The 21,974-nt window shown below is 54.0% G+C and overlaps 1 protein-coding gene across 2 annotated transcripts; it reads left to right on the forward strand.

Moving 5' to 3' along the window:
* Positions 1-226: 226 nt before the first annotated feature.
* Positions 227-20,594, forward strand: COL6A2 (collagen, type VI, alpha 2). 2 transcript variants are annotated; one of them, XM_006876109.1, is made up of 27 exons: positions 227-350; positions 760-1,358; positions 1,590-1,610; positions 2,681-2,746; positions 3,844-3,897; positions 3,995-4,039; positions 4,553-4,579; positions 4,810-4,836; positions 4,932-4,976; positions 5,554-5,607; positions 6,182-6,244; positions 6,850-6,912; positions 7,064-7,153; positions 7,369-7,431; positions 7,873-7,935; positions 8,282-8,344; positions 8,952-9,014; positions 9,452-9,502; positions 9,975-10,010; positions 10,440-10,502; positions 11,375-11,437; positions 11,542-11,577; positions 11,897-11,942; positions 12,201-12,353; positions 12,624-13,079; positions 14,150-14,188; positions 19,989-20,594. In XM_006876109.1, the coding sequence occupies exons 1-27, from the start codon at positions 236-238 to the stop codon at positions 20,585-20,587; spliced, it is 3,063 nt and encodes a 1,020-aa protein (XP_006876171.1). In that variant the 5' UTR covers positions 227-235; the 3' UTR covers positions 20,588-20,594. The 2 variants fall into 2 exon arrangements, with proteins under 2 accessions (XP_006876171.1, XP_006876172.1); XM_006876110.1 differs by lacking the exon at positions 19,989-20,594 and adding an exon at positions 17,048-17,343 and having other exon boundaries at positions 236-350.
* The last annotated feature ends 1,380 nt before the right edge of the window (positions 20,595-21,974 follow it).

Consider the following 21,974-nt stretch of genomic DNA (forward strand, 5'->3'; position numbering starts at 1 on the left):
GCCCACATGCTGTTGACAGTGTGGGCCAGGAGAGGCTCCATCTGTCTCCCACTTCCTTGAGAGAGGGGCCCCCATCATGACATCCACTATGTGGGTAGGAGGACTCCTTGGGAATAAGGGGGTAGCACCATCCTAAGGGCCGGTGGGACCCAGACAACACAGGATGTGTGGTGGGGATACTATCTGCCATGGTCTCTCCTTGCTGCAGGACATCAAGTGGACAGGGGCTGCCAAGATGTTCCGAGGCACCTACTACGTGCTCCTGTACTGGGGGCTCGTAGGGGTGCTTCATGCCCAGCAACAAGAGGTCATTTCTCCCAGCATCTCCGAGAGAGGCACTAACTGCCCAGGTACCACGTGGTGGGGTGAGGGGAGTTCATGTGGGTGAGAGGGACACAGCAGCACACACACAAGATCAGGGAGCCCAGGGACTCTGGACACACAGGTGGCAATGAGGGCCTAGGTGTAGGGGAGTCAGAGGTAAGGATACAGAACCCAGGACAACATGCTTGGAACCCTGGAGGGCCAGCTGTAAGTACTATGGGCGCCAGGGCTGTTACCACTTCCTGTTTCCTTGCAGAGGCCAGGTTTGGCCCATGGGCCCCTCCATGGTGGGCCGTAACCGTGGGGTCAGGTTCATACCACACCCTCTTCCATAGTGGAGTAGTCACCATATCCTGTATGTCCCCATCCTTCAGAGATCAAGCTCACACCACAGGCCCCCTGCAGAGCCATGACCACCCCTATCCCCCCACACAGAGAAGACCGACTGCCCCGTCAATGTGTACTTCGTGCTGGACACCTCGGAGAGCGTCACCATGCAGTCACCCACTGACAGCCTTCTCACCCACATGCAAGAATTCGTGCCGGCTCTCATTAGCCAGCTGCAGGACTCCTTCTACCTGGACCAGGTGGCCCTAAGCTGGCGCTATGGTGGCCTGCACTTCTCTGACCAAGTGGAGGTGTTCAGCCCAGTGGGCAGCGATCGTGCCTCCTTCACCAAAGCACTGCAGGGCATCCGCTCCTTCCGCCGGGGCACCTTCACTGACTGCGCACTAGCCAACATGACGCAGGAGGTGCGGCGGCTTGGCAACAAGGACGCAGTCAACTTCGCTGTGATCATCACTGATGGCCACGTCACCGGCAGCCCCTGTGGGGGCATCAAGCTGCAGGCTGAGCGGGCACGAGAGGCAGGCATCAGGCTCTTCGCTGTGGCCCCCAACCCCAACCTGAATGAGCAGGGTCTTCGGGACATCGCCAGCACACCATATGAACTGTACCGCAGCAACTATGCCACCATGCTGCCTGGCACCACCGAAATTGATCAGGACACCATCGACCGCATCATCAAAGTCATGGTGAGCTGCCACAGCCTCAGGGAACTGGGGACTGCAGCCAGGGCCACTGTCCACCAACCAGGTGTGGTGACTGCCCACTCCCAACCTCAGTTTACCCCCTCTGTAAGCGAGGAGACCAGAGTTGGTGAGCTCAGGGCCCCACCCACCCATGTCCTGCAATGCCAACACATGCAGCAGAACTGTGCTGGGTCTTAAGTCTTTATCTAACCAGGCTCTCTTTGTCTTTTCTAGAAACACGAAGCTTATGGCGAGGTGAGTGACATTTCCTGGTCTGCATACTGGCCCTGCCCTCTAGGATGCGGCTGACTAGAGACCACCCAACATTCCAGGGTTCCGCAGGGCTGGGGTGGATGGAACACTCCGAGAAGAACAGCAGGAGCCAAATATATGTTCCATGTCGGAACAACGGGCTCTAGCCAAAACCAGGCTGACTGAGACCCTGAAGATCAGGTTAGGGTTCATTCATTATAAGTGTGGTAAGTAGAGGATCTTAAAGTCACACACCTAAGCTAGCCAATTGAGCCAGAGTCAGAAGTAGCACAGGACTGCCTTGGAGCACTATTGAACACGGGTCGTGATGTGTCCAGGGTGAACCCTATTCCTCCAGGGGTGCTGATGGCCGAGCCTCATGATGTTCCCACCACATCCCTACAAGTCTCCGTTGCTGCTCTCACGCCTAGCTCAGAGCCCCAGGAAGGGGGCAAGTGTCTGAGGCTTATGCATAGCTGTTCACAAACCAGAAGTTTGGTACTTCTCTGTAAACATGCCTGGTGCACGCTCCATACTATTAAGCCCTGATTACCTTCAGTTGTTGTGAGAGAAAGATGAGGCCTTCTGCTCCCATAAAGATTTACAGCCTCGGAAACCCTATGCAGGGTTACTGAGAGTCGGAACTGACTCCACGGCACAACACCACCACCAACCACCATTCTCAGTCGTCACCAGTCTTAATTCCACCAGGGTTTTCCAAACCAGTTCGGCCTAGGCTGGGGAGAGCCCTTCTGTGTCTCTGTGTCCTCATTTCCCTCAGGCCGAGTTCTTCCTGGAGCTCTTGACTTCATGATTTTGACCATCCCATCCCCTTCTGCCTCTGATCCAATGGCCCTAACCCTTCTTCCCTACCCCTGGTCCACGTGATCCTGACCTGCTGCTCTGGGACACCTCCTGCACACACACTGGTCAAGATACTGCCACCCTGGTGTTTCAAGGACCCATTGGCTCCTGAGAATCATCAGCCCATGCTTATCCCCAGCCTTGTCACCATCTCACGGATTGCCATGCCCATTGGACTTTACAGCTCTTGCTTTATCTTCTTATTCCAGTGTTACAAAGTGAGCTGCCTGGAGATTCCTGGCCCTGCTGGCCCTAAGGGCTACCGAGGACAGAAGGTAAGATGCCCAGACTACAGAGGGCCCACCCCATTGGGAAGTGAAGCCCCTTGGCTAGTCATTGAGTACAGCATTTAAGGTCAGCAGATGAGTCCCAATTCCTCTAACTCTGAAGAACTAAAATTCTGGGTTTGTTTACTTCCTTTTAAAGGACATTTTCAGAAAAGTAGATTTGTTAAATTTTTTAATTACACAGATATGCCATGCTTGGAAAGTAAACAAGCATGTCACATGAGCAAATAAAACAGAAGAGGCATTACTGTTAATAATTATGATTGCTAGTTGGTATCATGTACCTCCTTTTGTGGACTGCTGGTGGGTTTATGCGCTGAACTGCAAAGTCAGTTTGAACTTCAAGATTGGCGGTTCAAGCTTACCTGATGCTCCTTGGAAACACTACATAAGGTCACTATGGGTCAGAACTAACTCGACTTGATGGCATTTAACAACAACACCTGCTTTTGTAGTGTATTAGATAAATCAGTTTAAAAGTCTGTTTTGACTGGTCCTGCATTTTCCTGACAACAACAGTATAAAAAATAAATCCTTGCAAAATTCATCACTAGAAAACGTCAGAAACTTCAGCAATTAATCCATATGTATAAAAAAAAAATGTAAAGAAAAGCAGGGAAGGGGAAAGGGACTTGTAAGGAGATTAGACATAGACTTTAGAATAATGTTATAAATAGATAAAATTATTGCTTAGTAGCTTTGTGCTTCCTTCTCTTTTTAAATTTAAGGAAGAGTTCTCTTGGCCAGCAAAAATGTAGATGCACTTTCTGCCAGGATGAGAAATTTCCAGCTAACAATCAAACTCTCCCCACTTCCTTCTCCTGGTTTCTTCCAATCCTGAGTGGTAGTGCCCAGCACCACCATAACCCTGGCAATGAATGTGCCAGTAGTACACAGCTTTGGCCACCCACAGCAGTGCAGTGCCCCTAGTGCCTTATGGGGGGGGCGGGGTGCCTTTGGAAGTCATTGGATAATCATTGGAAGCTGTCACGTGGGGGTTGTTGCAGTTAGACTCAGAGAGGCAGTGAGGATGATAGTGACGGCAGTAGACATCACCTACCACTGTTCCTATTGTCTGTTTGTAGGGCGCCAAGGGCAACATGGGTGAGCCAGGAGAACCTGGACAGAAGGGTCATCAGGTGAGTGTCCCTTTCCCACTGATCCCCACCATCTCCTACCAGTCTCCATACCCCAGGGCCTGTTTCATTGCTATGGTTCTGTGTTCTTCTTCCACAGGGAGATCCTGGCATCGAAGGCCCCATTGGATTCCCAGGACCCAAGGCAAGTTTTGGTCTTTATCCTGGGGACTGGAGACAAACCAAGGGTGTTCAGGTTCCAGATCGGAGGGGTGACAGGATGGCTAACATAGAAGGGCTTGACTTGGGACTTAAGGAACCACTGACCAGAGGCAGGCTTCTGCCCCAAGCCTTTGCCCTCAAAAGGAGCATCAGTTTTTCTTAAATGACAAGTATGCTTGACACATCTCATCTGCTTCATTACCAAGAAATTTAAGAACCATGATAAAGGCCGTCCCAAAACCAGGTGTCTGGCCTGACCCTGCATCCATCTCTTCCACCCAAGGCTGATGATCATGATCCCAAGGCTGTTGCTCAGCAATGCCCTCAGAGGCTTGTCTAGAATTTTCCAGCATCTTCCAACCGCCTAATCCCACTTACTATCTCTCCCCTCAGCCTGTCGGTCTGTGTTAGGCCCTTGCTTTTATGGAATCCTGCCCTGTCTAGTCTCTCTCACCTGTAAGCCTCAGCCTAATGGTTTTTCCTTTTTCCTGTCCAGGGTGTTCCTGGTTTCAAAGGAGAGAAGGTGAGATTCTGATTCTGAACAGGCCACAAATGGAACCTGAACCACAGACTCATCCCTATAACCCCACCGCAAGTCTTGGAGGGGACAAGTCTGGGCCTCTTCCTGTGGGTGATTTTGTCTTGAGGGATTTTTCAGCCTCATATATGGGCTAGACTTAAACCCCACAAACAACAGCAACGGTGTCTGGGGCTGAAGGTACCAGCTAATGACCTCGATTTCCTTCTGTGCAGGGTGAATTTGGAGCTGATGGCCGGAAGGTAAGCAGGTTGGGTCAGGTGGGTACCCACCTTTCTTCTGCTTAAGGGAATGACCATCGGAGCTAATGGAGTCTCGTCTTCATTCTCCCTCACAGGGATCCTTAGGCCTGGCTGGCAAGAACGGGACCGATGGACAGAAGGTAGAGTGACCCACATGCTATGTCCCAGGATGTAAAGAGTTTCCAGTGTTATAGGTCAGAATACAGCAGCCACACAGCTCAAACCATCCTCATGGGTGCTGCCTGCCCCACACTTAGATGTCTTCTCAAGTTTTCAGCCCTTCCAAGGGGCTGAGCTAGGAGCCTTGCTGGCCACTACCCAACTCGCAGTAGTTCACACACAACATGCACACATTCACTTATTTGGGGGGACTTGTCGTTCACACACACACACACAAGGAGGAAACCTGGCAGCTCACACACACTCTCAGACACACTTTCACACACACACACATACACACAGAATAATGGAACTCCAGGCTCCTGTATCCTCGCAGTGTTCTGGGGGCTGGTTCCTGCCCCTCTCAGAGTTACTACCACGACCGTACAGTCCTCAAAAGGCAAGTTTACACGACTTAGGTGGCTCACAAAGAGAATATCATTAGCTAAGCTCTGTGGAGTTGGTGTCAACTGTGCCTGAGTTTGCACTATTATCACCAGCACGCAAGAGTAGTGGTGGTCACCGTGACCCATCATCTGTTCCCTCTTCTCCTTCCAGGGCAAGCTGGGGCGCATCGGGCCTCCTGGCTGCAAAGGTGACCCAGGGAACCGGGTAAGTGCGGCTCTATGTTCCACTCAACCTTAAATCCTCACAGCTCAGTAGAAGCTAATGACCCAGGAGATGCCAGGCTACCCTCACACTCGGCCTCTTTCTGCACGGACCCAGCACCTTCCCTAACTGGCCAGCCACTGACTGCCCGCATAGCATCACCAGAAACTGGGAACTTGGGTGGGGTCGCACCAACTGAGGGCTCCTGGGATGGGCTCCACATGGCTGGTCCAGCTGCCCTGCTCAGGGCTGGGAGGTAGGGCTGGAGATGTTTCTGGGGCATTGGTGTTCTTCTGTAGAGCAAACAACCTTTCAGCATGAATCTCACCTCTCAGCCACATGACCTCCTGCTGCTCCCTGAGGAAGCTTTTTGAGACAGGGCCTAGCTGAATGAGGAGGGCCCCCTCCAGGGCTGGGCTCACAGTGGGACAGGAGTGCCCCTAAGGTCTGGCACAGGGTGCTTGTCGCCCCTGCTGCACCCTTAGCTGGCCCTCTATTCCCAGGAAGAGCCAGAGCTCAACTCCAGGGCTGGCCACTCAGCAGGGCCCTGGACACACTTCTCTCTCCTTCTTCGCAGGGCCCTGATGGCTACCCAGGGGATGCAGGCAACCCCGGGGAGCCAGGAGACCGAGGTGCCAAGGTATGTGTCTGTGCCATAAGGGTGACCTGCTGCTCCTGGGCCTGTGGGACACAGTGAAGCTGAGATGCCCACCAAGAAGCCTGTCCCTGGGGCCTGCGGGTGCCCCTGCACAGAGCTTCACTGGTTCCTGCTCCATGTAAGGGGACAGTGAGCTTGCAGCAGAGGCACTGACCACAGCCACAGGCCACCCTCCTCCCACACAGACCTTTTGCTAGACTTCCTGAGGTGTCACTGTTCCTTACTGCCCAGGGTCACTCAGGAGAAACAAGAAATTCACTTTTCTCTGAAGTTAGTGACCTCAGCAGGAGGAGACCCAGACCCCAAACTGCTCACTCCTGCCCATACCTCCAGCTTCAAGCCCTTGAGCAGGGGTCTGTCCTGACTGACTGACTTGGGGTGCAGGGATGGGGATGCTGACCCCTCCACTAGTGCTTGAGGGTGACCCCAGCACTTGACCTGTGATGAGGCCTGAGATCACTCCATGGGCAGTCCTGGCCATGCTGGGTGCTCTGTAGACATGAGGGAAGGCCGACCCAACCCTGCCTGTCTTCTCCCACCTCTTATCCTGCTGAGGGTCTGAGGCTGATTGCTCCCAATCTTTCCAGGGGGACTCCGGCCGCCCAGGACGCAGAGGGCCCCCAGGAGACAGCGGAGCCAAAGGCAGCAAGGCAAGTCCCTCTTTCCCTGTGTCCCAGTGGAACGGGCGCTCAGTCGCTGGGACAGAGGCTGGCATGGGATGGGTGAGGCTCCAAGAGCCTGGGCAGGAGAGGCAAGCAGCTCCTGGGAGGCCCTAGCTGAACTATTCTCCCATCTCTGCAGGGATATCAAGGCAACAATGGTGCCCCAGGGAGTCCCGGCGTGAAAGGAGGCCGGGGTGGGCCCGGGCCCCGAGGACCCAAAGGCGAGCCCGTGAGTTCCCACCAGACTCTGTCCTGGTGGACATGTGGGGAAGAATAGTCTCAGGGCCTCTCTGTGCCAGACTTCCTTTCTCCAGCTATTCCAGATGTGCCTCAGTGTCTCCATTGCTTCAGGCTCAGGGCAGCGCTATTGGAGAGAAGCCTCTGAGTCTAGGGGTCCTGAGGGCTTCCAGGGCAACCTTTCCCCACTGACACCTCTCTCCGCAGGGACGCAGAGGAGACCCTGGAACCAAGGGCAGCCCTGGGAATGATGGACCCAAGGGGGAGAAGGTGAGTTGATGCTGGGGAAAGAGGAGCATCTGCACCCCATCACCAGGGCTACACTGGGTGCCAACCAGGGCCAACCCCCCATGATCCAAATGTGTGAGACCTAGATCTTTACACTTTACAGAGGACAAAAGGTAACTCCAGGGCTTTTCCTGCATGGTCTGGGAAGGCAGGAGGTTGCCAGCAGGACCCCACCCCACACTTGCATGCAAAACCTGTACAAGGACTGTCCCATGCATGCCATGCACAACTGTGCATACTTTGCACTGTCCTGTTACAGTGTCCCTGCAGACATACACACACACACACACACACACACTGAGGTCTGAATGTGCCATGGCCTATGGACTTTCTTTGCAGAGTTACATGGCCCCACCCTTAGCCACACCCAGGCTCTCAGACCTGCATCTTTGTTGAGATCTCACTGGGCCTCTCTTCTCACAGGGGGACCCTGGCCCGGAAGGGCCCCGGGGCCTAGCTGGAGAGGTTGGCAACAAAGGAGCCAAGGTGAGTGGGGTGGCAAGGACAGGAGCAGCCTTCCCCAGAGCAGGTACCCCTCCTCCATAATGGAGCAGTAGGCACAGTGTGATCAACAGCTCAAAAGCCCAGTTTCCTTGCTGGGGAGTGGGCATCTCAGCCTTCCTTACATCCCTCCCTTCCCCATCAGGCCACCACCAGCAAGGTGACGGACTAAGGTGAAAGAAACCCTTTTGGTAGCACAATAGGGACCAAGGGTGCTCTGCTGCCCACCCTTCACTCCTCCCAGGTACAAGGCCCTGTCTGTGGTAAAAACAGGGTCCCAAAGGACCTTTCGTGAAACAAAATTATTGAACCTCATTTCTTTTATTTTCAGGGAGATCGTGGCCTGCCTGGACCCAGAGGCCCTCAAGGGGCTCTCGGGGAGCCAGGAAAGCAGGTCAGTACAGGCCTTCTGGGGGTCCCTCATGACCCGTGGGACTGGCCTTGGGAGCCAACCCCTGGGCCCTGTTTCATAACCCATCACCTCACTGCCCTCCCCACCACACCCTATAGTCCACCTACATCCTCCTTTGTGGGCAGGAGAGGTGGCTACACATCACTGTCTCCATGACCACACTCAGGCAGCAGGAAGAGCAGCCAAGAGTTCTAGAAACCACACCTGCCCCTCCTCATTCATGTGCCTTACAGTCCCAGGCCCCCAGCACCCTCCGTGATTAAAGGAAGAAACTAGCCCTGAGGGTCCCAACCCTGAGTGAGGTCTAGAGCTTTCCCATGCCCCCACCTACTCATACTGTGTGTCCATTGAAAAGGGCAGATGGAGGGACAGTGAGGCAGGGGATAGGCCTGGGTGCCTAGAGTGGGGTACATGGAAGAGCTGGAGCCAGGCAGTGACCCTCAGGATGTCTACCAAATCTGCAGGGCAGCATTTCCTAGTGGTCAGAAGTGGACATATGTGTGGGCATGAGTCACGGTCATCATGTGCCCATCTGGATGGGCATCAGTCCCTAATGGTGCTGACACCTCACTTTCTCCTCTGTTCCCAGGGATCTCGGGGAGACCCTGGTGATGCCGGGCCCCGTGGAGAGTCAGGACCCCCTGGCCCCAAGGTACGTGACTTCCTTTCTCCATCCCAACCCCAGGGAGCAGAGTGGGAGGTGGGCAATTGGGATTAAGTCTTGGATTAGGGGCCCTGAACTTCGGGTTCTCAGTTCTAGAGTGAGACCAAGGTTGACCTTTTTTGCATCGATCCTGTGTAGGGGATCACATCTTTGCTAGGCCATGGTGAGACAGACTGGACCAGCAAGGTCTGCAGACCTGAGCTCTTAGCTTCTCTGCACCTACCCCTATCTCTTGGCACGTTAATCTCCTTAGTAACCAGGAAGCAGTGAACCCCACCATATTCCTCTGCTCACACCCAGAACTCCCTGGTCACCCATTTGCTCACTCAGACCCAAGGGCCTTTGGTCCCCAGTTCACACCATCTAACTCAGTGTCTTCCATTTCCTTTTGAATCTGTCCCTGACTGGCTTTCCTCATCCTCCAGGGAGACCCTGGCAGGCCTGGATTCAGCTACCCAGGACCCCGAGGAACACCTGTAAGTCCTGTGGTGGGCCAGGAACACCTGTAAGCCCTGGGATGGGTGGACATTGTCGTGAGTGGTATGGGCCTCTCACTGAAAGCTTGAGCTCTACCTCGCTTCTCTGCATCTGGCTCCTCAGCCCCGGCGCCCAGAGACAGGGAAAGGGCAGGAGGAGGCTGGGTCCAAAGGCAGATAGATAGTACCAGGTGTCAGGAAGAGGCCATAAAGTTAGCAACATGTTACCTCAAACATAGGGCTGTGTTTCCATGTACCTGCAGTGACATGGCATTAACCCAGAGGTTTGTGGGATTTTTCTAAGTGTAGGTGTTGATAAGCAAGATCACCTTGTTAGGGATGGGAGGGGTCGCTGAAGCAAACCTCCAGGCCCACAGCAGTCAGTGGCCTGCCCTGGTCAGGTATGGACACAGCAATTAGAGTTCATTTGGACTCTGGGGCCAAGTTATCCTGACCCATGTTTGTTTCACAGGGAGAAAAAGGGGAGCCTGGACCGCGTGGCCCCGAGGTAGGTACAGGGAGCCCCAAGTCTACCCACCTACCCTCCTTAGCCTTCTACCAAAAGGGGTTTGCCCACACATGTTGTTGTGGAAAGGAAGGGTCTTCCCGTGGCTCTCTGCCTGGGTCAAAGCCCTCCTCCTCTGCAGAGAGGCAAACAGGCTGGAGGAGGAGCCAACTTCCCTTGATGCTCCCTTTTCCCAACCCCACTGAAGTCTCTTGGTGCTCATTTGTCTGACTTGGGGTGCTGGGAATGTGCCATTGTCATCTCAGACAAAAAACTAGAGGCTGTCTAAATACTTTAAAACATGGCCGTTTAACAAACTGCCAAGCTCACAGTTTTGCTGGAAGACTCAATAAAGACCTTGGAGGGCTTGGAAGGGTCTCCGGGAAGTCTTCCTCTCTATTCCATGAGTGACGTTTGTGTCCTGTGTCTCAGGGAGGCAGAGGAGATTTTGGCGTGAAAGGAGACCCTGGGCGCAAAGGAGAGAAGGGTGAGCCTGTGAGTATCTTTGGCATTGGCCCTGACCAGGCCAGACTCGGGAGGGGCTGCTCACCTAACTGAGTGGACATCTCACCGCACACCAGGAGCATGTCAAGGCTGACCTGGCTCCAAGCACCCACATACACAGCACACCTCTGGAAGAGCACAGTTGGGCTCTGGATCCCAAGGCACTATGTGACACCCAGCTCACATCAGAGCAACCCTCCCTTTTTACCCAGCTCCCACTCAGCCACAGCATCACTCCTTAAAGCAGGCGCTCGTTAGCAGGGCCCAGACCACGTCATCTGCACCTTCACACTCCTAGCATGGGGCCAGGCACAGAGAAGGGACCCAACAAGGACTGGAGAGTGAATGAAAGAATGAGTAAAAGAGAAAAGAGGGGAGGATACTGTTTTTGGCATTTGACAGAAAAACGTTGGATGAGTTGATAGGCAGGTAAATAGGTGAGCAGATACATAGGTAGATGGATGGTTGGATAGATGGGTGGATGGATAAATGGATAGGTGGGTAGATGAGTTGGTGGAGAGATGGATGGGTAGGTGGATGAGTGAGTGAGTTCATTGATAGGTGAATAGGTGGTGAATGAGGGAAGGATGAAATGATGGGTAGATGGATGGATAAGTATTGGATGATCAGGAGTGAGAAGGGCCCAGAGTTCCAGGGAAGTTGTTTTCTCTACTCTTTCCAAGCTAATCTGCAAGCTCTATTGGTCTCTCTGTTCCTCAATGGCCAGGCATAGAGCAGGAGACCAAGGAGTCTCCTTCCAGACCCACCCAGGCAGGGGTAGTGGGTGGGGAGCACATGCTTCTGTGGTATGCAGAGACGCTGCCAGGGTATTTACTGAGATCCACTTACTCTTCCCTTTTCAGGCAGATCCTGGTCCCCCTGGTGAACCAGGTCCTCGGGGGCCAAAAGGAGTCCCAGGGCCCGAGGTAGGTCTGTCCACTGGTAGGTGGTGTGCAGAGTGTGGGTGGCTCTGGGACTCATGACCAGGCCTCACCCAGCCTCAGCTCTGACAGTTCTCTCCTCCCTCCAGGGTATGCCTGGCCCCCCCGGAGACCCTGGTCTCACAGTAAGTGTCACCCCCAGTGTGAAATCAGCATATTCCTTTTGAGAGCCTCCTTCTTCTTTCTAAAAACCAGAAAGCTGGGTGCAGGGTGCAGAGATGTGGTCCGTGGGTGCAGGAGAATTGCTTGCCTCCCTCCCACATGCTATTGGACACTTATGAACCCTCCTGATGCACACAGAAGCCCAGGGACTCTTCATGCAGAAATATCTTTCTGGGCTTCTTCCATCCCTGGGAAGCCTCCTCCATGGGCCATGCTCTTCCAGAGCCTGGGACACAGGAGGCTAGTCCTGAACTCTGAGATGACCTCTGCTTCATGTTGCAGGAGTGTGATGTCATGACCTACGTGAGGGAGACATGCGGGTGCTGTGGTAAGTCCCTGCCCACTCAGGCTCCCAGGAATCTGTCACACTAGGGATGTCCCAAGGAACCCAGGGTCTGCCTACCGGTGACTCCCAGGACAGGGACATGGAGAAGCCAGTGTGCTCACAGAGGGGCAGACCTTCTGTCCCAAGTTCCTATCTCCTCTATCCCTGTGGCACTGGGGGTGGGTGAGTTTTCCTTCTCCCCTGGGGTGAGCACAAGCACCCCGTTCCTCCCGAGGCTGATACCACCCACCCTACCCCCAGACTGTGAGAAGCGCTGTGGTGCCCTGGATGTGGTATTTGTCATCGACAGCTCTGAGAGCATCGGCTACACCAACTTCACTCTGGAGAAAAATTTTGTCATCAATGTGGTCAACCGGCTGGGCGCCATCGCCAAGGACCCCAAGTCAGAGACAGGTCAGAGGCTGTCCACCACAGGAGTAGGGCGGTGGGTGGGAGGTTCTTGGCTTTGGCATGAAGGAAGACCTCATTTATGGCCAGGAAAGCTGGGCAGGACACAGGAATTTAGGTGACAGAAACTCAAACAGCGTCCACCTAAGAAAGGGGTTCTTGAGCTTTGCAGAGCTACCCCAAAAATAGCCCCCTCTGGGACCAAGAGGCCTGGGGCATCTTCAGGGGCTGTGGGATGAGGTCAGTACTGACAAGGCACACCACCGGCTCTTGCAGGCACACGTGTAGGCGTGGTGCAGTACAGTCACGAGGGCACTTTCGAGGCCATCCAGCTAGATGACAAGCGCATCGACTCGCTGTCCAGCTTCAAAGAGGCTGTCAAGAACCTCGAGTGGATCGCTGGCGGTACCTGGACACCTTCAGCCCTCAAGTTCACCTACGACAAGCTCATCAAGGAGAGCCGGCGGCAGAAAACCCGCGTCTTCGCAGTGGTCATCACAGATGGGCGCCATGACCCACGGGATGATGACCTGAACCTGCCAATACTCTGCAGAAATGATGACGTCACAGTCACAGCCATTGGCATTGGTGACATGTTCCATGAGCAACATGAAAGCGAGAACCTCAACTCCATTACCTGCAACAAGCCCCAGCAGGTGCGCAACATGACACTCTTCTCTGACCTGGTGGCTGAGAAGTTCATCGATGACATGGAGGACATCCTGTGCCCGGGTGAGGGGCCGCTGGCCACCAGGGGCAAAGGGAAGCTGGGAGGGAGAGACACTGTCTTTGTCTCCTAGAGTTGTTGTAACAAGATATAACACAGGTTATGATTTTGAAGAATAGGACATGTATTTTCTAACCGTTCAGGAAGCTAGAAGTCTGAATTCAAGGCTTGAGTTCCAGGAGAAGGTTTTTGTCTCTTTTAGCTCCTAAGAGCTGCCAGCAATCCTTGTAGATGACCTGTCTTTATCCCTGCTCCTCCTCTTCCTCCATATATGTCTGTGTCTATTCTGGGTTTTTGTAACTAAGAAGTGACCTTGTTGAATAGGTTAAGGATCCATTCTACTCTGGACCTCATAACATAACAGAAAATCCTTATTCCCAAACAGAATTATACCCCCAGGTCCACAAGCTGAGAATCCAATACAATTGGATCCATAGCAGGTGGGCAGGCCTCCTGCCATGGTCCATGAAAGTCCTAGGGGCCCTTCCATGCACTGGTTGAGCCCCTGCTCCCATCTTTATGACACAGGAGTTCCAGGCAATCACAGATGGGAACAGAATCCAGCCTCACCCAAAGCTCTATGCCTGGATGTCCTGGTGCTGCTGTAGCAAATACCCCAAAGTCAGGGGGAGGCATCTAAGAACAGACGTTTATCATCGTCTCATAGTCCTGAAGGCTGTGAATCCAAGGACAGAGTGTTGGCTGTGTTGAGGCCTCAGGAGCAGCACCATGCCTCTCTCCCTGGCTCCTTGACACTCCTTTGCTTCTTGTAGATGCGTCCTCACGTGTTGTCTCCCCATCTGTGTGACTGTTTCCATGTCTCGTTTCTTTTATAAGACACCAATCATGTAGGATAAGAATTCATTCTACTCCCATATGACCTTGCTAACTGCTAAGAAACACCTTATTTCCCTAAATGAGGTCACATTCACAGGAATCAATATTTCCACATGTCAATACAGAACACCCCATCAGCAGAGCAGCCTCACCCCTTGCTCTTTGGGCTGTGGGTCAACACCACATGGGACTCATTGGAGACTGACCAGGACTCTTGGTCTGTTTTCTTCTTTTGCAGACCCCCAAATTGTCTGCCCGGAACTGCCCTGCCAAACAGGTAATACAGAGAGCCACCCCAGCCCTCTCAGACAACATGGATGCAGCCAAGAGAAGGGGGATGGGGACCTAGGGGCCTGTGCTGGGACCCAAGGGCAGTGCCCACGTTCAGAGCCTTTCTTTAGTGAGGCAGTTCCGAGATTCACATCTCAGACCACATGGGTGATTTCAACCCCAGGACTCTGAGCCTAGAGATGAGGGGACCAAGCGGAGGCTCCAGGACATAGGGGTGGTCTGCGAACCTGTGACCTGGCAACCCTTGGGCTGTGGGGCTACCTCATTCGCCTGGCACATGGTAGATAAAGGGTTGCTTTTGACTTTCGGCCACTGGAAACCAACGACAGGCCAGACTGGGCAATGTGCTAGGGAGGGAAGGCTGGACTCGGTAAATCAGAGGACTAGTTAAGGTCATCCAGGAAGTAAGCCTGCAGTAACCTCACAGCTATAGACCCGGAGCGCTGCTTCCTAACCAACCCACTGTGCTGCTACTGCGCATGGCCACTGCTGCTCACCCTCCCCTGGGGTAGACGCTGGATCGAGGGAGCCCACGCCCCTGGATTTAGTGTATGAGGGGCAAGAGTGAGTGTAAGACTAGAGAACTGGGGGTGCACAGCCAGGCAAGGGTTGGGGAGTTAGTGAGGTGTGTCAGGTGAAGGGCTGGTGAGGTATTGGGGGACTGGTGGAAGTGTCGTGGGTCCTGGCAAGGTTTTGGGGGTCCGGTGATGGATCCTGTTGAGGAGAGGGGACAGGTGAGGTGTCAGTAGCCTGGTAAGTTATCCAAGAGCTGATGAGGTGTTGTACCTGGGGCCTGGTGATGAGTCAAGTATCTGGTGAGGGATGGGGCTGGTGAAGTGTTGAAAGGCTAGCAGTAGATTGTGGGGGCTGACCTGATGGGAACCTAGCAAGGATTCAGGAACTGGTAAGGGGTTAGAAGCCTGACAAAGTATTGGGAGAGCCTGGTGAAGTGATGGAAGGCCTGGTGAGGGGTCAAGGGCACATGAGAGGTTGGGAGCTGTTGAGGGGTCAAGGTGGCTGGCGACTGGTATGGAGCTGCTGCGGGGTTCAGGTGACTGTCCAGCAGAAGTGTTCCACAGGTGCCCAGGTGCCTGGGAAAGGAGTAGGCATCATTCTACTCTGGCTGGTCATGTACCTATTGTTTTCATGGTGACAACTGATCAGTGATTGAGGGGCTGGGAACCACAGGCAGGACCCTGGGGACATCAGGAGCTAAATCAGCCCTTGGCAAGCCCTGCCCCACCCTCCTGAGCCTCCTTGCTGGGAGGTAGGTCCTGCTGGGCCAATCACTGGAGCCAACTCATAGAGGAGTGACTGCTGGGGAGGCAGAGAGTCTGTGTCAGTGTCTACATTCTGTCTATTTCTGTCTGTGACCATGTCTCAGGCCATGTCTGCATCTGTGCCTGCAGATTCCCATCTCCATCTGTGTGGGAGGTCATATCCGTGCCATGTGTCTGAATCTAAGTCAGCATCTCACAGGCAGGGCTCCTCAGTACACATGTTCTGTGTCTGGTCTAGGCTGTCCATGAAGCGGCTTCCTTATCTGGAATATGTTGGGGGCCCTGAGCATATTTAAAGGCTCTGAGGAGTCCAAGACAAGAAACGTGCTGAAACAGGGGAATGGCTGTACTTTGTGGCTAGGCCTTAGATCCAGTGACATTAGCAAGATATAGGGAGCTTTACCTACAGTTTCAGCGCCCAGCTCAGAGTTAGCTGGGGACACTGTGCATGGTCCCCAGAGTGCCAGCACCCCCAGACTGGAAATGGCAAAGACCTTAATGCAGCTGCCACTGTTTCTACCACAGACACAGTGACTAAGGTCTATACTTAAGGCCCAGCATTGGTCCCTGGGTGGATGGACACGGTGGCTACCTGGGGCCCTTCAATGGGTGGGCAGTGTAAGGAGTTGCTGTGGGGCCCAGGATGCTCTAAAGAGTGTACCTGGGCCCTCATGGGGTGGAATTCCCTGACCAGCCTAGTCCAGGTCTTATGTGAGGAGAGGCAAGCGCAGTGCATGCTTGAAGTGACCCTCCAGGGGGCGAAACCAGCTCCTGCAACTGAGGTCTAGCAGTGGCTCAGACTCCTAAGGACAGTGATCTAAGGAGGAGCAATTTCCCCCACAGTAGGGGAGGTGGCTCTGACTGGCTCTGAAGATGAGGAAGGGCAGGCAGGCCAGCAGGAAGCTGGTGAGGGATCACAGCAACACAGCCTGCTGCTTCTTTGGAAGCCACAGTGGGGTCCCTCTCCCGCTAGCTAAAAGGTGCAGCCCCTTTAGAGATACTGAGAACCTTCTCTGCCTCCTTAGGTTCCCTTCTGCTGCTAAGCTTCCAGTGCTCCTTCTTCTTTAAAGTCATTTAAATTTCTAAAGAAATAAATCAAACTTAGTGACACAGAAGATCAAAGATAGATGGAACTTTTGAGCATGCTTTTGCAAATGGCATCCTTAGTGTGTGAAGCTGGCACAGCCCTGACCTCCAGGCCACATGGTCACATACCCAGAACTCCGGCGACATGCAGGCTCAGACCAGACCCCCGGCTGGCCTGATTCTGTCAGAACCACCACATATGCAGTGCCTTCTGACGACAATGCTTCTGCTTCTGCCTCCTGGGCACTGTTGTCTGGCTACCATCTCCCCAAACTCCCCATCTAGTTCCCATCCCTTAGCCGCTAGAGGGCCTCCTCGTCCAGCTCACTTTCCCTGGCTGAACCTAATCATTGTTCCCCGCTTTGGTCCAAACTCTTGTCTCTGCAGAGAGATACCCTAAGTCCTCAGCCCCAGGAGGGCGGCTAATGGCCGCTCACACACCCATGCCCTTAAACCCTTCTCTGGACACTCCCTTGCAGATGGACCACAGCCTAACGGGGCGCCTCAGGTCACCTTCCTCCGCACGGAAGAGGGGCCCGACACCACCTTTCCCCGGACCATCCCCCTGATCCAACAGTTGCTAAACGCCACGGAGCTCACGCAGGACCCTGCCGCCTACTCCAGGCTGGTGGCCGTACTGGTCTACACTGCTGAGCGGGCCAAGTTTGCCACAGGGGTTGAGCGGCAGGACTGGATGGAGCTGTTCATTGACACCTTTAAGCTGGTGCACAGGGACATCGTGGGGGACCCTGAGACTGTACTGGCACTCTGCTGAAGCTGGGGCAACCCACCTATGTGCAGGGATGGTCAGACTGGCCCTACCACAAATTAGTGTCCTCCGGCTGCTCTAGCACACACTACCACACACTGGACAGATGAAACAACAGAAACATTCTCTCACGGTCTGGAGGCCAACAGTTCAAATTCAGGGTGTGAGTAGGGCCAGGCTCCCTCTAAAGGCTCTATAGGAGCCTTAGCTCTTCCTACTTAAAGTGGCCCCAGCTGTTCTAGGCTTGTGGCTGCATCATTCCAATCTCTGCCTCTTCCAGTTGTGTTTTCTCCCTTTTCCTCCCTATTCCAAGAACACTTGTCATTGCATTTAGGGCCCACCCAGATAATCCAGGATCATTTCCCATCTCAAAAGCCTTAACTTAATCACATCTTCAAAGTCCTTTTCTTCCATGTATAGTCCATTTACAGGTCCCAGGGATTAAGAGAAGTATGTGTATCTTTGGGGAGCCATTATTGAACCACCCATAGCCCCCAAGTCTAGTGAGCTGCCTTGTGTGCTTAGAGGATGCAGACAAGGGCAGAACACAGTCCAGGGTGCTTGGCACTGCCCCTGCCTGGACTTGGGTTGAGCTTCAGGTGCAGTATTGACCCAACGTGCTAGTTGTGTGCATGCACAGTTCCTGTCAGGGCACGTGTAAGGAATCCGCTCAAGGCCAAGGTTCTGTGAGGCCAGCCACACCGTGGTACATCCACATGCAGACCTGGTGACCCAGACTGTGTCTTCACACCTGTGGCAGCCAGGTCTCTGGAAGCCCTTGTCCTCCCTCCCACCTTCGGGACCCGCAAGGAGCTACCCAAATGGACCAGGCATCCTCCCTTTGAGGAGGCTCCCACAGATGTGGCATCTCCCATTCCTAAACTCACTCTTTCCTCCCCCAAGAAGCTAGATTAAGAAAATCTTCTAGGGTAGGTCTTATCTTCTCCCCATGCATAAGGAGGGCTGGGCCAGAGTGGGAGTGGGAATCCCACTGTGGGGTTACTGGCAGACGAGAGAATGTGGAGTACTGCCTTAACCACAGCCTCGGTAGGTCCCCAGCCCCTTCACCCCACTCCCACCTCATGTGATGTCAAGGTACTGGGTTATAAGTCCCACAGACCCAGGCCCTCACTCCACAACTGGGTGTCTGTAGTAATCATGTGGCAATGTTTATTATGATGGAACTTGGGGAGCATAGCAGAGCACTGAGAACACACTAGGAGGGTGGTGTCTTAAGCTAGTCTCAGCCATGTAATTGGAAAGTTGGTCTTGGTTGGCACACTGGCCAGAATAAGCTCCTGTTTTCAATAAGCTCATTAAAGAGTCCTGTCTGCAGCAAGCACCCTCTGCCTGTACCTCTGGGGAGGGTGTGTCCAGGGCGAGTCTTCCAATGCAGTGAGCAGAGTTTGGTGGTGGTGGTGGTGTGCCGTGGAGTCCGTTCTGACCCATAGTGACCTTGTATCCGTTTCTAAAGCTATAAATCTTTATGGGAGCAGAAAGCCACCTCTTTCTTCTGCGGAACTGCTGGTAGTTTCGAACTGCTGACTTTGCAGTTAGCAGCCCGACTCATAACCACTGTTGTTGTTGTTGTTGTTGAGTGCCATCGAGTCGGGTCCGACCCATAGCGACCCTGTACAGGGTTTCCGAGGGTGTAAATCTTTACGGGAGTAGAAAGCCTCATCTTTCTCCCGCGGAGCGGCTGGTAGTTTCGAACCGCTGACCTTAAGGTTCGCAGCCCGATTCGTAACCACTACGCTACCAGAGCTCCTTACCACTAGACATTCCATAAAAGCAGAAAGTCACCCAGACTTGAATGAATTTGCAGAGGTCAAATAGGGATAGCTCAGCAGGCCTGCGCTGAATATGGAAATTGGTCAACACCTGTGCAGGTGGGCCCAACACCTGTGCCAGTGGACATCAACTTCCTCAAGAGCTCAGAGTGGGCACCAGACTGGGGCCCTGGTGGTCCTAGGTCGAGACTGAGATGGTTCCTAGAGGGTAGGAACTGAGACCCTTGGCCTTGCCAGGGTCTCTGCTCTCAGGTTTGAGAACATATCCTAGTGGGAAAATGAGGAAGGGGAGATGGCAGCAGGTCCTGAGGAACTGTGGTAGGGCCTCGGTCGGAAGTTGACTTTGGGTGAGGGCCCCACCGGAAGTTCCAGCCATCCATCATGGGCTCTGTCTACAAGGGGGTGCATAAAGAGAGAACGAGTACAGGGTATGGCCAGAGTGGGGGACCTCCTTGGGGTTCTAGGTCAGGTGTTGGCCAGAGCAGGTGCTAGCCAACAAGTAATAGATCAGGAGTCACCTTGGAGCCTGGGTGCTGGATGTAAAGCTTAGGAAAGAGTCACCTGGGGTCTTCTGTATTGGATCTCAGCCATAGTGGGACATCACTTGGGGGTCCTGGATGCCAGCCTTTGGACAGGGCTCTTAGGTGTCACAGTGGAGCATCACCTGGGGTCCTGGACGGCAGGTCTTGGGCAAAGCCGGATATCATCTGGAAGTCCAAGGTGCCAGATCTCAGTCAAAGCAGGGTGCCACCTGGGGGTCTTGGGCTCTGGCTTGTCCCAGAAAACCTGGGCAGACTCAGGGCTCTGTCTCCTCTGGCGCTGCCTACCCAGCCCCACTGCACGTCTCCCCCCCTCCTCCAGAACTGTACGTGGCCCAGTGCACACAGCGGCCCGTGGACATCGTCTTCCTGCTGGATGGCTCTGAGCGGCTGGGTGAGCAGAACTTCTTCAAAGCCCGGCGCTTCGTGGAGGAGGTGTCGCGGCGATTGACGCTGGCGCGCCAGGACGACGACCCACTCAATGCCCGCGTGGCGCTGCTACAGTACGGCAGCCCGCAAGAGCAGCAGGTGGCCTTCCCGCTGACTGCCAACCTGACAATCATCCACGAGGCACTGGAGCACGCACGCTACCTCAACTCCTTCTCGCACGTGGGCACCGGCGTTGTGCAAGCCATCAACACGGTGGTGCGCAGTGCGCGGGGTGGGGCCCGGCGCCACGCTGAGCTCTCCTTCGTGTTCCTCACCGATGGTGTCACGGGGAACGAGAGCCTGGAGGAATCGGTGCACTCCATGCGCAAGCACAACGTGGTGCCCACTGTGGTGGCCGTAGGCAACGATGTGGACATGGACGTGCTGTCCAAGATCAGCCTGGGTGACACGTCTGCCATCTTCCGTGAGAAGGACTACGACAGCTTAGTGCAGCCTAGCTTTTTTGACAGGTTCATCCGCTGGATCTGTTAGCCCCGCCTAGGTCTGCGCGCCCCGCCTAGGTCTGCGCGCCCCGCCGAGGCCCCGCCCCGTGAACGTGGGCCTGCACTGCGACCCTGCCTTCACGGGCCTCGGACGTGCGGTCATTGGTGCTAAAGCTTTGTGCGGAGGAGTGCTGTGGGACCATTAGAGACCTTGCTGTTTTCTGCCTGGCAGCGGGTCCTCTGTGCTCGCAGGAACAACGCCTCGGCACCTTAGGAAGCTTCCACTCCCAGATCCTTGTCCCTACCCTGGAGTTACCCGGGCAGCTCTCCCTACCCACTGGTCTGCCCATTCCTTTCCCTCAACCCCTTTTCACTACCGCCCTGCCCCTACCAAATCCCTCTGTCAAGGTCCCCGCTCCTCCCCGACAGCCACGCCCACCCTCTAGTGCTCCTTAGACCTCTGTGCTGTATGGTTCAGCCAAGCAGGATGCTTCCTTCTGAATCTGTCTGTCCTCAGCTATCACCCTGCCTTCCATGCTAGCGTCTGTTCCTCCGGGTCCTGCAGCTCATCGTCTGGCTGAGGGCATCCTTACCTGCCTGAGGTCAGGCTGTAGTGAGTCCTGCGACTTTGCTGATGCACAGACACACACACCCTTCCAATAAAGGCTTGTGAACCACCTACCTCCTGGAGCCCCTGCCAGTCTCTCTTTCTCACTCAGCCCTTCCAGTAGAGGGCACCCCGGCACGTTCACATGCCCAACCTCATTATGAGTCTTCAGCCTCCAGGACTGACCGTGACCCCGCAATCCCAGGATTCCCTTGGGAACCCTGTGTCACCTGAGGCTGAGGCTCAACAGCATTCTGCTTGACAGCCTTCTCTTTGTTGAGGTGGGTAGGTATGGCCTCTATTGCATGTCCATGACTGCACATCTCAGCCAGGAAATCTACCCTTCTAAATGTGGCACTGCGGGTTAATGCACGGGACTGCCAGGTCGGTTTGAACCGCAAGATCGGTGGTTCAAGTTCACCAGCCAGTCCTCAGAACCCCTATACAGGGCTGCTATGGGTCAATAGCACTTAACAACAACAAAACAGCCTTAGGCCTGAGAATTCCACTGCTTGGATCTTTCCTCTATCTCCAAACGAAGTGCCACAATGTCTGTAAGAAAGTTTAATGATATGCATGTGTGTGTTTGTGTATCTGAGTATGGAGAGAAAAGGAACAGACAGACCGAAAGATGATAGCAATGGGTAAAAGTGTCTTAGTTACCTAGTCCTACATTTATCAAAATTTTAAAAAAGAGAGAGTTTTTTTTTTCCCCTCACAATTCTGGAGGCTAAAAGTACAAATTTGGGGTGTCAGCTCTAGGAGAATGTCCTTCTTTGGTTCTTTCAGCTGTTAGTAACTGCAGCAATTCTTGACATTCCTGAACTTG

Source organism: Chrysochloris asiatica, unplaced genomic scaffold (assembly GCF_000296735.1).
Source record: "Chrysochloris asiatica unplaced genomic scaffold, ChrAsi1.0 scaffold00354, whole genome shotgun sequence".
NCBI classification, from domain to species: domain Eukaryota; kingdom Metazoa; phylum Chordata; class Mammalia; order Afrosoricida; family Chrysochloridae; genus Chrysochloris; species Chrysochloris asiatica.

Coding starts and splice junctions, on each gene's coding strand:
- COL6A2 (XM_006876109.1), top strand. CDS start 236: ATGTTCCGAGGCACCTACTACGTGCTCCTGTACTGGGGGCTCGTAGGG. Junction 351..759: donor GAGAGGCACTAACTGCCCAG/GTACCACGTGGT, acceptor CCCCCCACACAG/AGAAGACCGACTGCCCCGTC. Junction 4,837..4,931: donor TTGGAGCTGATGGCCGGAAG/GTAAGCAGGTTG, acceptor TCTCCCTCACAG/GGATCCTTAGGCCTGGCTGG.